Source organism: Schistocerca americana, chromosome 3 (genome assembly GCF_021461395.2).
Source record: "Schistocerca americana isolate TAMUIC-IGC-003095 chromosome 3, iqSchAmer2.1, whole genome shotgun sequence".
NCBI classification, from domain to species: domain Eukaryota; kingdom Metazoa; phylum Arthropoda; class Insecta; order Orthoptera; family Acrididae; genus Schistocerca; species Schistocerca americana.
In genome coordinates, this window is record NC_060121.1 from 359,259,592 (window position 1) to 359,278,660 (window position 19,069).

Below are 19,069 nucleotides of genomic sequence, written 5' to 3' on the forward strand. Positions count from 1 at the left end.
TCCAGCTTGAAGGGGGAAACCAGATGGCCCTATAGCTGGTGCGCTAGAAGGCGCTGCCATAGGTCAAACGAATATCAACTGCGTTTGTTAAATAGGAACCCCCATTTTTTATTACATATTCATGTAGTACGTAAATAAATATGAATGTTTTAGTTGGACCACATTTTTCGCTTTGTGATAGATGGCGCTGTAATAGTCACAAATGTATAAGTACGTGGTATCATGTAACATTCCACCTGTGCGGACGGTATTTGCTTCGTAATACATTACCCATGCTAAAATGGACCATTTACCAACTGCGGAAAAGGTCGATATCATGTTGATGTATGGCTATTGTGATCAAAATGCCCAACGGGCATGTGCTATGTATGCTGCTCGGTATCCTGGATGACATCATCCAAGTGTCCAGTCCATTCGCTGGATAGTTACGTTATTTAAGGAAACAGGAAGTGTTCGCGCGTGAAATATCAACCACGACCTGCAACAAATGATGATGCCCAAGTAGGTGTTTTAGCTGCTCTCACGGCAAATCCGTCCATCAGTAGCAGACAAGTTGCGCGAGAATTGGAAATCTCAAAAACGTCACTGTTGAGAATGCTACATCAACATCGATTGCACCCGTACCATATTTCTATGCAGCAGGAATTGCATGGCGATGACTTTGAACATTGTGTACAGTTCTGCCACTGGGCACAAGAGAAATTGCGGGACGATGACAGATTTTTTGCACGTGTTCTATTTAGCGACGGAGCGTCATTCACCAACAGCGGTAACGTAAACCCGCATAATATGCACTATTGGGCAATGGAAAATCCACGATGGCTGCGACAAGTAGAACATCAGCGACCTTGGCAGGTTAATGTATGGTGCGGCATTATTGGAGGAAGGATAATTGGCCCCCATTTTATCGATGGCAATCTAAATTGTGCAATGTATGCTGATTTCCTATGTAATGTTCTACCAATGTTACTACAAGATGTTTCACTGCATGACAGAATGGCAATGTACTTCCAACATGATGGATGTCAGGCAAATAGCTCGCGTGCAGTTGAAGCAGTACTGAATAGCATATTTCACGACCGCTGGATTGGTCGTCAAAGCACCATACCATGGCCCGCACATTCACCAGATCTGATGTCCCCGGATTTCTTTCTGTAGGGAAAGTTGAAGGATGCGTCAGCGCATTGTCAATGCATGTGCGAATATTACGGAAGGCAAACAACTTGCTGTTGAGAGGAATGTCGTTACACGTATTGCCAAATGCATTGAGGTTGACGGACATCATTTTGAGCATTTATTGCATTAATGTGGTATTTACAAGTAATCATGATGTAACAGCATGCATTCTCAGAAATGATAAGTTCACAAAGGCACATGTATCACATTGGAACAACCAAAACAAAATGTTCAATCGTAACTACGTTCTGTATTTTAATTTAAAAAACCTATCTGTTACCAACTGTTCGTCTAAAATTGTGAGTCATATGTTTGTGAGTATTACAGAGCCATCTATCACAAAGCAAAAAAAATGGTCCAACTAAAACATTCATATTTCTTTACGTACTACACTAATATGTAATAATAAATGCTTATTTCATGAGATATTTGGCCCGGTCACGATCAATGGACCACCCTGTATACATAAATAACTTATGATCTGTATGTTTGTACTCAAGTCACATGTATGAAAGAGTGCCAGCAAATAATTTTAAGACCAGAATTTAAAACTACAGATAAAGTGTTGCATGTCTCATCTCTTTATGTACATCTGTGGTGCAGTCATCTGAGTGAAAGAATATCTAGATTTCTCAATAGAATGAAAAGGATAGTATTCACTATTCACCATATAGCAGAGATGCTGAGTCACAGAAAGGCACAACAAAATATATTGTTGGTAACCTTACTTTCGGCCAACAAGGCCTTTGTCAAAAGTTGACAACATACACACTCTCTCGCAAACGCATTTGCAAATAGAAGAAATTATATAAACAAATGTACAAAGTAAATACAAAAATGGGTAAAATCCTGTTTCTGTTGATCTATTTACTTTTGACTTTGAAATGTCTTCCTTGTGTTCTTATTGGGAATATGAGCAATAAGAAACTAATGACATTTTATTAACAAGTATCATTTATTATTATACAAACAAACATACACTGTACAAACAACAAAAGCAATTTTATACACGTTTTTTCTGAAAGTAACTGCACCTAGTCCTCTGAGAGACATAAATAATGTACATATCAGTAGAAGAACTACCAAAAATTTTCTGTTATCAACAATGAATTGGGAGATTACATACTGAAAACATTTTCTGGAATGTCAGCAGCTTAGCTGATAATTGTTAATAAATCTTGGTTTACAACATATATGCATTATTTGTGTCTTAGTTTTATCCTCAGTCACACTGCAAAGATCATTTTGGAGCATTATACTAAGTCTCATATTTTAAAAAAAATTACAAGCACTTTGTACTTTCTCTTAACTGGAAAACTACTGTGGCGGTTTCATAATACAACATTGAGTCAAGCTGCTGCTTTAAAGGAAATTAACATCCACAAATTAAAAAAGTATCAAGATAAATGATTCTAGAACGTAAATTTCATTTCTGGTCATTCAACTGAAATGAAACAGTAATATGAACTTCAGACTGTGATAATAATGTTATCGAAGCAAGAGCATGTACAGTACCTCATTACACAGGATCTTAGGTGGTGTGAGATCCAAATATATTTACAAAACGAAAATTAAAAAAAGATAGTGTAATATTTACAACTATACCAGATGTCATTTTACACATTGTTAATCAAAACCACATCAAGCAGAAATTCCATCTTAAGCACAGGACAGTTAAAGCTGTTACACATAAACGGGTGGTCATCTGTTAGTGGAAATAAATGATTTTTGCTTTTCATTAATGACAAAAAATTATGCTATTACTCCAGTAGACAAGTGATCCTTATGAACAGTCATCTAACACTGGAGTTCAGTTTTATGCATTTAATTTTGGGTTTGCAAGATGCATCACAGTTGAACAAAATGTGGACTTTAAATGCTGTGAATCTTCAAGATACTGATTTGTCTCAGTTGAAAAAGATTCATACAAACCCAAAACAAAATACACACTAGGATCTAAGTCAGCTGTTGTTGACAAGTTTTTATGAAGTTATTTGTCCTTGCACAGCCTTTCTGTACTTTGTCACTTCCTCAAAAGAGATACCCTCATATGACTGAAGTACACAAAATAGACTGGGATATAAAATAAGGAACTTCTTTACCAAACTGAATGCCACAAATCACAAATGTAGCATATTAATTAAATTGGTTATTCCCTGAATTTGGTACTTCCATCCTGAGATATTAGTATTGCAAGTTGCCATATGATTCTTCATGTATTCTTTCCATTGTTTCACCTGAAAGAGAAAAACCAAAGTCCATTGTTTGAATTGCATGTAGAAATGAATATAAGAGGTATGCTTTCTAATTTGTACAAAATGCTTAAAACATGTACAAATTATGTTAGTGTAATTACATGAATAATCAGCATAGGGAGGAAAGTAAAGCAAAATTTAGGTATTAGGCATGGCTGCATGGGTCTCTTACAACCTTGACACCTGGATATCCCACACAATCAAAAACTTAAAATGAAAATATTAATAATGTAAATTTTTGAACAAAATATAAATTACTGAATGTGTAAATAATGTGTGAAGAAAATTCGCTTTGCAGAAGCATTGAGCAGTGGACAATTGCTAAAAGAAGTGACTGAATACTGTAGCTTAGCTATTCAATCCACATTTTTCTTCAGAGCCTGACACACACAACCACATATAAGCTCCTTGATAAAAAGTATTTGGGCACCTATTAGCAGCCTACCCTTCACCCTTATGACAGCTTTAACACTGCTGTGGACACTCTTAGTGAAGTTTCTGTATAGGTATGGAGGAATGGCAGCCCCTAATTCTTCAACAGCCAAAATCTGAGTAGGTGGTGATATTGGACACTGGTGTCTGGAGTGAAGTCAACGTTATAGCTCATCTTCAAGGAGTTCCACTGGGTTCAGGTCAGGACTCTGAGCAGACCAGTCCATTTCAGGACTGTTACTGTCCACAAACCATTGCCTCACAAATGCTGCTTTCTCACAGGTTGCATTGTCATGCCAATACAAATAATCATCATCTTCAAATTGTTCCTCTTCTATAAGCAGTACACAATACTATCAAATGTGTTCATATACTTCTGCATTTATTGTGCTTTCTCACAATAAGGGAATCACATCCTAACCATGAGATACACTACAGCAACTGATATCAGAAATGATATTGCGAATATTGCCAATGACAGCTAACAAAAATTCAACATTCACATAAATATTGGAAAACTGAAGAATTCTGTCAGAATTTCCAAAAGTATTAGCTGTACTTCTTACAGTTCAGCATTATGTAGTTGCACAAATTGCACAGAATGGGAAGTGAAATGTGTGTGCCGCAAAGACATTTTACATGATCCAACAATCAATACAAACTCATCTGTGAGGATAGTTATTTCTACCAAGTATAAAGTAAGTGAATTTGGATAACACTGACAAAAATAATATAAAATTATAGCTGAGAGAAACAGACATAAATTATAATAATAATGTATGTGCCAGAGGCTGTTGTTGTTGTTGTCTGCAGTCCTGAGACTGGTTTGATGCAGCTCTCCATGCTACTCTATCCTGTGCAAGCTGCTTCGTCTCCCAGTATGTACTGCAGCCTACATCCTTCTGAGTCTGCTTAATGTATTCATCTCTTGGTCTCCCTCTACGATTTTTACCCTCCACACTGCCCTCCAATGCTAAATTTGTGATCCCTTCATGCCTCAGAACATGTCCTACCAACCGATCCCTACTTCTTGTCAGCTTATGCCACAAACTCCTCTTCTCCCCAATTCTGTTCAATACCTCCTCATTAGTTATGTGATCTACCCATCTAATCTTCAGCATTCTTCTGTAGCACCACATTTCAAAAGCTTCTATTCTCTTCTTGTCTAAACTATTTATCATCCATGTTTCACTTCCGTACATGGCTACACTCCATACAAATACTTTCAGAAACGACTTCCTGACACTTAAATCTATACTCGATGTTAACAAATTTCTCTTCTTCAGAAACTCTTTCCTTGCCATTGCCAGTCTACATTTTATATCCTCTCTACTTCGACCATCATCAGTTATTTTGCTCCCCAAATAGCAAAGCTCCTTTACTACTTTAAGTGTCTCATTTCCTAATCTAATTCCCTCAGCATCACCCGACTTAATTTGACAACATTCCATTATCCTCATTTTGCTTTTGTTGATGTTCATCTTATATCCTCCTTTCAAGACACTGTCCACTCCGTTCAACTGCTCTTCCAAGTCCTTTGCTGTCTCTGACAGAATTACAATGTCATCGGCGAACCTTAAAGTTTTTATTTCTTCTCCATGGATTTTAATACCTACTCCGAACTTTTCTTTTGTTTCCTTTACTGCTTGCTCAATATACAGATGGAACAACATCGGGGAGAGGCTACAACCCTGTCTCACTCCCTTTCCAACCACTGCTTCCCTTTCATGCCCCTCAACTCTTATAACTGCCATTTGGTTTCTATACAAATTGTAAATAGCCTTTCGCTCCCTGTATTTTACCCCTGCCACCTTCAGAATTTGAAAGAGAGAATTCCAGTCAACATTGTCAAAAGCTTTCTCGAAGTCTACAAATGCTAGAAACGTAGGTTTGCCTTTCCTTAATCTAGCTTCTAAGATAAGTCGTAGGGTCAGTATTGCCTCACGTGTTCCAATATTTCTACGGAATACAAACTCATCTTCCCCAAGGTCGGCTTCTACTAGTTTTTCCATTCGTCTGTAAAGAATTCGCGTTAGTATTTTGCAGCTGTGACTAATTAAACTGATAGTTTGGTAATTTTCACATCTGTCAACACCTGCTTTCTTTGGGATTGGAATTATTATATTCTTCTTGAAGTCTGAGGGTATTTCGCCTGTCTCATACATCTTGCTCACCAGATGGTAGAGTTTTGTCAGAACTGGCTCTCCCAAGGCTGTCAGTAGTTCTAATGGAATGTTGTCTACTCCAGGGGCCTTGTTTCGACTCAGGTCTTTCAGTGCTCTGTCAAACTCTTCACGCAGTATCATATCTCCTATTTCATCTTCATCTACATCCTCTTCCATTTCCATAATATTGTCCTCAAGTACACCACCCTTGTATAGACCCTCTATATACTCCTTCCACCTTTCTGCTTTCCCTTCTTTACTCAGAACTGGGTTTCCATCTGAGCTCTTGATATTCATACAAGTGGTTTTCTTTTCTCCAAAGGTCTCTTTAATTTTCCTGTAGGCAGTATCTATCTTACCCCTAGTGAGATAAGCCTCTACATCCTTATATTTATCCTCTAGCCATCCCTGCTTAGCCATTTTGCACTTCCTGTCGATCTCATTTTTGAGACGTTTGTATTCCTTTTTGCATGCTTCATTTACTGCATTTTTATATTTTCTCCTTTCATCAATTAAATTCAATATTTCTTCTGTTACCCAAGGATTTCTACTAGCCCTCGTCTTTTTACTGACTTGATCCTCTGCTGCCTTCACTACTTCATCCCTCAAAGCTACCCATTCTTCTTCTACTGTATTTCTTTCCCCCATTTCTGTCAATTATTCCCTTATGCTCTCCCTGAAACTCTGTAGAACCTCTGGTTTCGTCAGTTTATCCAGGTCCCATCTCCTTAAATTCCCACCTTTTTGCAGTTTCTTCAGTTTTAATCTACAGTTCATAGCCAATAGATTGTGGTCAGAGTCCACTTCTGCCCCTGGAAATGTCTTACAATTTAAAACCTGCTTCCTAAATCTCTGTCTTACCATTATATAATCTATCTGATAGCCAGAGGCTAGCCCCATTAAATGATAACAGTCAGCACAGAGGTAGTGGTTGAAGTACAGACAATAAAATAAAATTTCCTCACTATATCATCATCAACAAATGAAATTGGAAGCTTATATTTGCTGACAGTACATGGTGGGCCTAAAGATTAACCACAATACTTCACCAATATGCCTTTCATGTTGATGTTTCAGAAGCCAGTGGATTGGATTACTAACCTGATGACTGTGGTTGCATATTTTTATCAAGAGGTATTAACTAGCGGCTAAATCTCAACATCGTCTTCCATTTTCGCGGATGACACTACACTACTTATTGATAATTCAGTAGATAAACTTGAGGTAACATCAAATAAGGTTTTAAATGAAACGGTGAACTGGTTCAACATTAATGGTCTTTCTTGAAATTACTGTAAAACAAACTACATTCAGTTCCACAAAACATCCAAAGATGAGGAAATAGTCATAAAAATAGGTGAGCAGACAATAACCAGGGTAGATTCCTCAAAATACGTAGGCTTGCATATTGATAGCAAACTGAATTGGTCAAACCACATCGTGGATCTATCCAAAAGACTAAGTTCAGCAACATACGCATTGCGCATTGTTTCTTCTTATAGAAATATGAAAACCATGAAGTCAGCGTATTATGGTTATGTTCATGGAATTATGGCATTTGGAATTATATTTTGGGGAAATCAGCCACTGGCTAAAAAAGTACTGTGTGTACAAAAAAGAGCCATAAGGATCATGTGTGGAGTCCATCCTAGAGCCACATGCAGGAATATTTTTAAGAAGCTTGAAATACTTACATCCACTGCGCAATGTATATTCTCATTGATGTGCTTTTTAAGGAAAGAAAAATCCATCTTTAGGCTGAATAGTGCACATCACAGTCACAATACTAGAAGGAAAGATGATATCCACCATGAACAGCCAAATCTAAGTATGGTGCAAAAAGGAGTCCATTTCAGTGGCTGTAAGATTTTTAATGCCCTCCCTTCAAGAATTAAGTGTTTGGTAGATGATGATCTCTTGTTTAAAAAAACCTTAAGGCAGTTACTATTGCAAGGATCATTTCATACAATAGAAGAGTTCCTGAACTACAGTGTTTAACATTTCTTGTATTGTAAATTGCAAATGTATGCCCAAATTTGTATTTGTAATACCAGATATTTTTATTGTAAACACATATTTTGCAATATTTATTTCTCTGTAACACTTATTATTTTGTAATCTTTATCTATCTCTAAAATGTATTTTTTGTAGTGGGACCTAAGTTACTGTTTACTGTTGTTTTTTTTGTATTCTCCATCTCTCTCTAAAATGTATTTTTTGTAGTGGGACCTAAGTTACTGTTTGCTGTTTTTGATTTGTTTTATGTATTACCATAAATTCTGCCAAAAGCTTGTAAAATTGATGCGTTCCATATCCTGTGATAGTGTCACAATATGGATCACCGGAACAAGAGATAAATAAATAAATAAAACTTCTTCTTAACTTCAACTTTTTAAAACTTAAAGAAATACAGCAGTTTACATAATCACTGAAGTCAGCTACTCTAAATATTTACACTTACAGCACTTTCAACATAATGCCTCTTAGATATTCACTCCATGTGAGTGGGAGAAAACTCCCACTTAAAACATTAAATGCCAAATTAAAATGTAAGTTTCACATGGCAGCACCACACTTTTTCATTTCTCTAAGTAAACCTCCCTGTCCAGTGACTGAACAGTGGCTCCTACACCCATCTATCCATGTTAACCAAACTTTTCTCAACAAAAGTAAGTAATGTAGAAGATAAATCTACAGAAACCTAACAAAACCACCAATGTATATGCTTTACCTACAGTACTGATCCTATTTTTGATCCCATTGAAAATATACAGTCAAAATAAACAAATAACTGAACATTTGTGGTGAACATTTAACTACAAATACTTGGAGATTTTCACTAAATGATGACAACTCAAGTCCTATAGTGATATGTCCACAGACAGTGCAAAATTCACAACTAAGTTGATTGAATACACTGGATAGTTTTAAATTACAACAGACTTTGTAACAAAATGGTATATTTTCAAGTTCTTTAATAGTCAGTATTAACCCTTCAACTGTGATTAGCAAACTGAGTTCAGCCTGCCTGGCAGTGCTGCACTGTGTGCTCCATCAACAGCGCTTGGGCCCACAGCTGGAGACATTCAGGAGGCTCTACAAAGTGTATTTAGAGTTTTACACCAGCTGCAAGGGTCCACTTAGTATTTTCACATTCATTTTCAATGATATATTGTTAATGGTAGTAATTAATGAGACAAACAAATATGCTGAACAGTTTGTAAGTTCACATTGGATACACAGAAACAATGATCATAAGTGAACAGATGGGTAGCAAATAACAATTGAGATTTCTATTCGTTGTTCACAATCCTACAAAGCATGCATCAGAAACCCAACTTTGAAATCTATTACTTGAGGAAAAAAATCTTGAAACATCTATTACCCGAAAAGTATTGTGCAGGCATTTGGCCCTTCAGCTAAAACCTTCGTGTAACTGTCAAAATAAATTATCTGTAACATACTCATTTTCATAATAAATGTACCTGTTGCCAAAGCTTCAAATTGTCAACAACGTACAATAGCAACAATCACTTTATTTCAGGAAAATGCATCAAAACATGTTACATTATGCCACACTCCAAGAAAGCACTGTGAGGCATGGGAATAATTACACAGGTGGGAACAGATAGTGGCACAAGGGACAGTCTGATCAAGGAGTTAACATATGATAGTTTTAATATCGGTGGTCATGCAGCTCTTCTGACTGCCAGTCAATATAAAGTGCAGATGCATACACTGCTATCTACACATATAGTCTTTGGTTAACTGCGGTGATGACTGGAAGACATGAGCCCAAAACATCAGAAATGGAGGTGGAGTACATCAAAGTGCTTGTTGTAAAATGTCAATAAATGGATCTGTTCAGAGTTAACCTTTCCAAATAAATATTCAAGAACTTCCAGTTAATGATGCAGTAAGGACCTGTCCTTGACTGAAACATTTGTTTGACAACATAGTGCATGTATGGCTATTTTGGAAGATGCTTTCCTCTGACTCTAACTGTATAGGGGTTCTGCAATTAATTGTAAAAGAGCATCAGCATCTACTTCTTCCATGTCAGCCTTCTCTTTCTCTTCTATCATGTTGTATGACATATTTCTATTAATGCCGGTGATGTAGTGTGAGGGGAGACTTTGGGACTTAGTCTCCCCTGTATTCCTGCTTAAAAAAGATGCAATAGTAATTCATAACAAAAATATAAACAACTTTCTACTAAGATCCCTAAATGTATGAAGACATCATTTTTGTAGCCCGCGCTACACCCTGAGTATTGGTGTATTTGCCTGTTTGAGACTCGACTGCTCCCAGTCTCTGCCTCCCTCCGCTTACCTGGCTGTGTGTGCCTGTGCTTTTGTTGGCACTCTCGGCTCCCCTCCCCCTCACCTCTTCCACGAAGGCTGGTGCCCTGCGCTTGCTAGCAGGTATCGAGACTAGTCTCTACCGCTTCTATGCTAGCTTTTAACATGGAAGTGAACAGTCACGCGGTTTGTGTTCATAGTCATTCTTGTGTGATTTTTGTGCATATTTTCGTTGTGTCGCCAACATGAGCGAGCCAGCAACTGAACACCTTATAGAATTTTTATTGAAAATGCCTTTTTTTACATTAATGAATGAAAGAAGTGGGAATTGAAGGATAAACAACCTACTCCTATACTCAGTGTAGTTTTAAGTGAAGCCAAACAAAAACGCACTTTTCAGACAGCCTGGTACAAAAAGTATACTTCGCTGACTGCAAATACAGTTAATGACAGATTATAATGTTATATATGTCTTCTGTTTGGTGGTGAAAAGGAATGGTGCTATGAGGGCATTTGTACAATAAAGAACTTTGACAGCAAAGCGCAAAAGAATCAGATATCAAAAGTCACCTGCAGAACAAAGAATCATTTCAGTTATTGGGCAAAAGTAGAATTGAGCACATCCTTTCTGAAGCCGCTCATCTGACAGCAACAAAATACAACAAACAAGTTGCATCCAGATGGAGAGTATTGGCTCGTCTTATTCAGGCAATTGTATTTATTTGTAAACAAGAACTAGCCTTTTGCGGCCATCGAGAAAACGAATCCTCTAGCAACAACAGTAACTATCTGGAATTGTTGGATTTACTAGCTCAAGGAGAGCAGTTAATCCGAGACCATCTGTCATCATCTGCAACCTTTAATGTAACTTCTCCACATATACAGAATGATGTAATATAAATGATAACTCTGGCAGTTAATGAGGAAATAAAATCTGAAATTCAGAACTGCAATATCATTTCGATTGAAGCTGATGAAACATTAGACATGTCATGCAAGAGTCAAATGAGTATAACATTCAGGTACTGTATTGCAGACAAAAATGAGGAAAGATTCGTTGGATTTTATGATGTTTCTGGAGATAAACGGCTGAAAGTTTGTCAAGTATTGTTCGTGCAGTATTGAAAGAATGGAATGTGGAAGGAAAAGTGATTAGTCAAACATATGCTGGCCCTTCAGTAATGGCGGGCAGAGAAAGAGGACTACAAAAATTGGTGAAGCAGTTCTCTTTCTATGTGCTGTTTATTCATTGTTACGCACACCACCTGAATTTGGTACTGTTAATGCCTCCAAAATCATATGACAAGTACGAATGTTTGTAAGTGATCGTACTACATTCCATTCGTTTTTCAGCAAATCATCAACATGAATTATATTGCTAACTGAGAAAGGATTTAAGCTGCCACATGCAAGCAACAGTCGCTGACACTTTCATTCCAGGGCAGTTTCAACAATATCTAGTCATTTCTCAGAGTTATATACCATTTTTAATTATATAATTGGTGATACAGACTCTCAATGGGACCCAGAATCTTTGAGCTGTGCTGTGGGAATGAAATGACGAATGGATGATCCTATGTTTGTCTACTTGCTTTGCTTCTACCGAGGGTGCTTTGTTTATGTTAATCATCTCTTTAATGTTCTTCAGTCAAAATCGGTCAGTATAACTGCTTGCCACGATGAAATATGAACTGTTTTGAGAAACTTATGATGATTAAGAACAGAAACATTTGTTGATGAATGCATTAAATGCAGCTTGTGTTTGAATGGCAACTTATCATTCTGTGACAGTCAAAAGGCATCTCTCAGGGGACTAACTGACAAGATACTGGATTTGCAAATTGTTCAGATGGAAAGAAGATTTAAAGACTTTATCCCAAATTCAGTTTGTTGAACTTCTGAATGAAAAGTGTTTCCCAAACTATCAAAGAGCATTCCCAAAGTTGAAACTGCTTCAGTTACTAGAACAGTACCCTTTTTACGAACAAGAACAACTTGAGAATGAACTGTGTAACATATATGCTGATGAGAAAAAAACATTTATCTCCAAGGATCCTCTTAGAGTACATTGTCAACAATGATTTAAACTCTGTTTATGAAGAAAAAACGAAGTTCTTGTGTTTGATTTTGACCCTACCCGCAATTATAGCAAGCATAGAATGAAGCATGAGTACTCTTAAATGAGTGAAGAATTATTTAAGGAGTTCAATGTCCAACACCCAACTGTCATGTTTGAGCACATTAGCAATAGAAAAGACACTACTTGGAGATCTATCCAGTGATCAGATGTTTGTAGACCGAGTGGCGCAGTGGTTAGACACTGGACTCGCATTCGGGAGGACGACGGTTCAATACCGCGTCCGGCCATCCTGATTTAGGTTTTCCGTGATTTCCCTAAATCACTCCAGGCAAATGCCGGGATGGTTCCTCTGAAAGGGCACGCCGACTTCCTTCCCCATCCTTCCCTAATCCAATGAGACCGATGACCTCGCTGTCTGGTCTGCTTCCCCAAACAACCAACCAACCAACTTATTTGTGTAAAGAAAAGGCAGGCACATTGCACTTGTGTACAAGAAAATATAAGTGCTTCTTCTCTTATTGCTGGAGTTCTACAAATTAGTCATCATTTCTTGAACAAGTTAGATATTATTATTATTAATATTATTATTATTAGTGGCAGTGGTAGTGGTAGTGGTAGTGGTAGTGGTAGTAGTAGTAGTTGTTGTTGTTTTATTTGATGCATTTTGTTTCATTTGTTTAAATTATTGTTTATTGTACTATTTTGTCTCCCTATAATAACTGTAGAGTCTCTCCAACCTTTACAACCATGCTACGCCACTGATTAATGCAGAGATTTTATCATATCTAATATCTATGTACCCTTAATTCCGCACGTAACATAACCTTCTCATAAGCCCCAATACATTAAGCCCTTTACTATCTTTTGTTTTCCTCAAATTACATTTCATTTTTATGTACTCAGAATCTACTCTTCTACAGCCATAGCTTTTCCAGTTTCTTCATATACACTACCTGACAAAAAACATGAAACACCCAGACGATGTGGTTAGATGTCTGTGTATCATTGTACATATACACAACACTGGCAGTTAAGTAAATGATTAGGGCTGTAATTCTCTGCAACAGGTAGAATGGCCACCAGAGTTCGTTAGTTGTTCATGTTTTGTGTTACCAGACTTGGTAGGCTATGTATAACAGGCAAGAACAGCATCAGATGTTGAGTGATAACTGTGAAGGACACAGAGATGCCAAATACTTGTGTGAGACAGCGTTATCAGCACTTGGCAGAGTTTGAAAGAGGCCTCATTGTGGATCTCCATTTGGTTGACTTGTCAAATAATGCAATATGCAGATTTGTGGAGCACTCATATGTAACAGTGACCTGGTGTTGGACTGAATGGGAACATGAGGGGCAAGCATACTTGTCATCAAGGTTCCTGTAAACTGTGTCTGACCGCCACACCATTGGTCAGAGGCTGGCAGCAACTGGACTAGAGGATTACTGTCCCATGAATATGCTGCTGTTCACACCACAAGACAAGCATCTGTGTATGGTGTGATGCTATGATTGGAAAGCAAGATGTGCTGATGAATAGTGGAACCTAGGGAGAGGTCCCATTCTCCCAGTGTTTTGAAGAGGCAGAGTGGTGTTATTCCTGACACCCTGGTGTGTGGAGTCATTAGGTATGACTTCAGGTCAGGGCTGGTAGTGACTGAGGGAACTCTGGTGCCATAATGCTACATCACGGACATCCTATGTCTTCATATGTTACCTCTCATGCAACAGAATTCAGAAATGTACTGCCATTTTTCAGCAGAACAATGTTCATCCTCACATGGCACATGTATCAGTGGACTGTCTGCATGATGCAAAGATACTCCAGTGGCCAGCATGATCCAAAGATCTGTTCCCAATAAAATGTGTGGAACCAGCTCAGACATCAGCTCCATCCTAATGCTCGAATACAGGATATGAAGGGCCAGTTACAACAGTTGCAGGCCAACTTGCCTCAGGAGAGGATAGAACAGTTTATGACACTCTTCCTAACCGAATCGGAGCATATATCCAGGCCAGAGGTGGTATAATATCATAATGATCAGTGGGCTCATACTGCCAAGTACTTTGTAAATCCAACTTGAATTTGTAATCACTAAACTAACATCACATACCCTCTTAAACCCTGTAGTTTCATATATCATTCATCCATTTTGGTTCTAATTCACTACATTTCACGTTGATTTCATTTCTAAACATGATTCCTATTTTACGGTTTTAAGTTACCTCTTTTCTACTGTTCTATTTGAAGCTGGCATCTTCGATTACATGCCCACAAATTTTTCTCATACAGTTTTTCAGCATCTATGCTGGTCTCTTCAGCCTGAATTATAAGGGGCATTCAAATGAAACCTGTTCATTAGTGCAAAGTAACGTAATGATTTTATTAACTCAAAAATGTAGTTATACACAGTGCACATACTCGAAAATAGTCACCAAAACTGTTGGCACATTTATCCCACTGCGACACTAGCCTGACGATTCCATCCTTGAAGAAGCTACTGGGCTGCTGTCAGATCCAGGCCTGGACCCAGCCACACACTTCATCATCCGTTGTGAATTGGTGTCCGCATATAGCTTGTTTTAGAGGTCCAAACACATTAAAGTCACACGGTGAAGGGTCAGGACTGTACGGTGGATGTTCCGGGGTTTCCCACCGAAACTGCTGCAATGTCATCTTCGCCGCATTGGTCGTGTGTGTGTGGGCAGGCATTATCATGCAGGAGAATAATGCCATTGGACAACATGCCTCAGCGTTTCTACTTGATAGCTCATCTAAGGTTCTGTAAAGTGACTTGCTAGCGCTGGGAATTGATGGTGGTTCCCTGTTCCAGGAATTCAACAAGCAGTGGTCCCTTGTAGTAAAAAAAGAAGGACATCATGAGCTTACCAGAACTGGTATGCATGGCCTTTGATTTCTTTGGAGGTGGTGAAGTTGCATGTTTCCACTGCTTGCTCTGACACTTGCTTTCTGGTTCTAAATGGTGACACCATGTTTCGTCACCAGTGACAGTCCTCCTCCTGATAAAGTTGCAGATGACCAAAGACAGCGCCATTCGAGTACTGTGCTGTTCGGTGGTCAGTTGGTGGGGAACCCACTGCACACAGATTTTTCGAAAGTTCAAGTGTTGATGCATTATGGTATGGGTGGTGCCCACACTAATACCCAGTAACCAATGAATTTCATCTAATGTGATTCTGCGGTTGTCCAAGACTACAGGATTCACTTCTGCAACCATTTCCGGTGTGATGACACGATGAGCCTCGTCTTCCAGTGACTCGTGCCCCTCAAGGAATCATTTGTGCCATTCCACAACACTTGAACAACTCAGACTATTCTCACCATACACAGCCTTCATCCATCGATACATTTCACGGCCCCCAACTCCCTCCACCTCCAAAAATTAAATCACTCCTCATTGTTCCTGCTTACTCACCTGCATGTTCTGTAGTGGACAATAACTTGTGTGACCACCTTCTCTTCGGCGTGAAACCACACTGGCACCACATCAAACAGTGTGCACACGTCAGTCTCTTTACCAGTAGAAGGCACCACCATACCTGCAGTTATGTGGTTCCACCTTGCGTGTAAGGCAAAGGTAGATACACTGACCAGGCTTCATTTGAATGAAGGTCATATTCCCTTTCTTACAATATTTCAGTCCCTGACAACTGAACTGTACTCTATCTATGTAGCTTGGTGATTACTGCCTTAGAAAATTTCTCTTCATAGTACACTCCTGGAAATTGAAATAAGAACACCGAGAATTCATTGTCCCAGGAAGGGGAAACTTTATTGACACATTCCTGGGGTCAGATACATCACATGATCACACTGACAGAACCACAGGCACATAGACACAGGCAACAGAGCATGCACAATGTCGGCACTAGTACAGTGTATATCCACCTTTCGTAGCAATGCAGGCTGCTATTCTCCCATGGAGACGATCGTAGAGATGCTGGATGTAGTCCTGTGGAATGGCTTGCCATGCCATTTCCACCTGGCGCCTCAGTTGGACCAGCGTTCGTGCTGGGCATGCAGACCGCGTGAGACGACGCTTCATCCAGTCCCAAACATGCTCAATGGGGGACAGATCCGGAGATGTTGCTGGCCAGGGTAGTTGACTTACACCTTCTAGAGCACGTTGGGTGGCACGGGATACATGCGGACGTGCATTGTCCTGTTGGAACAGCAAGTTCCCTTGCCGGTCTAGGAATGGTAGAACGATGGGTTCGATGACGGTTTGGATGTACCGTGCACTATTCAGTGTCCCCTCGACGATCACCAGTGGTGTATGGCCAGTGTAGGAGATCGCTCCCCACACCATGATGCCGGGTGTTGGCCCTGTGTGCCTCGGTCGTATGCAGTCCTGATTGCGGCGTTCACCTGCACGGCGCCAAACACGCATACGACCATCATTGGCACCAAGGCAGAAGCGACTCTCATCGCTGAAGACGACACGTCTCCATTCGTCCCTCCATTCCCGCCTGTCGCGACACCACTGGAGGCGGGCTGCACGATGTTGGGGCGTGAGCGGAAGACGGCCTAACGGTGTGCGGGACCGTAGCCCAGCTTCATGGAGACGGTTGCAAACGGTCCTCGCCGATACCCCAGGAGCAACAGTGTCCCTAATTTGCTGGGAAGTGGCGGTGCGGTCCCCTACGGCACTGCGTAGGATCCTACGGTCTTGGCGTGCATCCGTGCGTCGCTGCGGTCCGGTCCCAGATCGACGGGCACATGCACCTTCCGCCGACCACTGGCGACAACATCGATGTACTGTGGAGACCTCACGCCCCACGTGTTGAGCAATTTGGCGGTACGTCCACCCGGCCTCCCGCATGTCCACTATACGCCCTCGCACAAAGTCCGTCAACTGCACATACGGTTCACGTCCACGCTGTCGCGGCATGCTACCAGTGTTAAAGACTGCGATGGAGCTCCGTATGCCACGGCAAACTGGCTGACACTGACGGCGGCGGTGCACAAATGCTGCGCAGCTAGCACCATTCGACGGCCAACACCGCGGTTCCTGGTGTGTCCGCTGTGCCGTGCATGTGATCATTGCTTGTACAGCCCTCTCACAGTGTCCGGAGCAAGAATGGTGGGTCTGACACACCGGTGTCAATGTGTTCTTTTTTCCATTTCCAGGAGTGTATTTCTCTTTTTCTTCATCCTTTGTAATTTCAACTTACTATCCTTCTCTTGTAGATTATGGTCTATCCTTTGCAGCCAAGTATCTGCTCTCAAAATGTATGCATAGCTGTAATTTAGTCATTGTTACCCTTCTGCATGTCTCAATCTTTTCTGGGTAATATCTTTCTGTTACGATTTCAAGAGAGGGTTCACCAAATGGTGTTTCTAGTTTACTCACTTAAAACCGATTTATGAAATTAATTAGCCATATTTTGGGGAGGGTAGGAAGTAGTCTTTCTTTATGCAGTTCACACTGCCTATTTTCAGCACTCCTATAACACTCACTCAAGGGTCAGAATGGCTTGTGATCATCACAACAATGAGATTTCCATATAACTGAAACTATTTCCCATATATTTCATGTTATTCTTGTTTCAGTGAATAAATTTCTTCCCAGCAATATATGTTACTTATCAACACTTTCCCAACCCACTTCTAAATGTGACTGCATATGCCATTTAAAGTAGACATTTACACATCACTGTACCTAAATCTTATCAAAATTAGGTAATGGAATGTGCAGGAGGGAATAACAACATGGAAACAATAATTTGCAAATCATCACATAGAGAATACAATGAACTGCAGGCAGATACAAAGAAAAAGAATGCTATAAATATTGCAATTTTCGAACAGAGCCCTTCTTCAGAAGACTCGTACACATTCACACAACAGCTGTTGCACACCTGGCCACTGTCTCCAAGTGTAAGTTGTTGTTGGGAGAATTTGTGGAAGTTTTTTACTTATTAAAATTAAAGATATACCAAATCCACCTCAGTCCACAGTTCTTCAGTTATAATTTGCTAAGTGCACAAGGTGAGTTTTTCATCAGCTCATGAGAGTAGAAAATGAAGAGAAATTGATTACACAAAAATATCAAGTGGGACAAGGGAGAAATTTTTGTCCATAGGCTTAGAGAAATGTGCTGTCTTTCATGAATGAACATTAATAGTCATTGAATTAATGATTGGACAAATCAGAAACAATATTAAGTTGAAGAGATATGAGAAACAATGATTATAAGAATTATCAGCTATAAGCAGTCACATTTTCATTTACCGTAACTGGAAGTTTCCTGCTTGTGCTGAACCCAGGCTAAAATACTGGCTCAGTAGATTTGTGCCACTCCTAAAGAATGACTGGAAAGAACGAGTTGCACCCTGTAACATTATGAGATTAGTTTTACAAACAGTAATGGTAATTAAGAGTTGTTTAAATCAAATATTTCTTCCACATAATATGACAGAAAATTCACAACCAAATCTGCTAACTCATTACTTTAGACTTGTAATTTAACAAGTGGTTTACATTATTTGTGTCTGTATTTTTTTTAATATCAGATAATCTTAACAGCCAAAGAATTAACTACATATACAAATAGCACAAAATATTTTTATATTAAATGTACCTACTCACAATGTGTGAAAAAGTCTAAGAAAAGTAAAGCCACATTAAGATGAATGCAA

At 39.3% G+C, this 19,069-nt stretch overlaps 1 protein-coding gene across 3 annotated transcripts in view; it reads right to left on the minus strand.

Annotated features, from left to right (window-relative positions):
• Positions 1–2,140: 2,140 nt before the first annotated feature.
• The window catches only part of LOC124605502 (mucin-17-like), a 208,214-nt gene continuing 191,285 nt past the window's right edge, over positions 2,141–19,069 (minus strand). For 2 of the 3 annotated variants that reach the window (XM_047137234.1, XM_047137231.1), the window contains 2 exons: positions 18,663–18,763; positions 2,142–3,413 (listed from right to left, as the gene is read on the minus strand). In XM_047137234.1, the coding sequence (XP_046993190.1) occupies positions 3,410–3,413; positions 18,663–18,763 (105 nt within the window). In that variant the 3' untranslated portion in view covers positions 2,142–3,409. Of the gene's footprint in view, positions 3,414–18,662; positions 18,764–19,069 lie in introns of all 3 variants that reach the window. The other variant, XM_047137232.1, reaches the window with a different exon arrangement.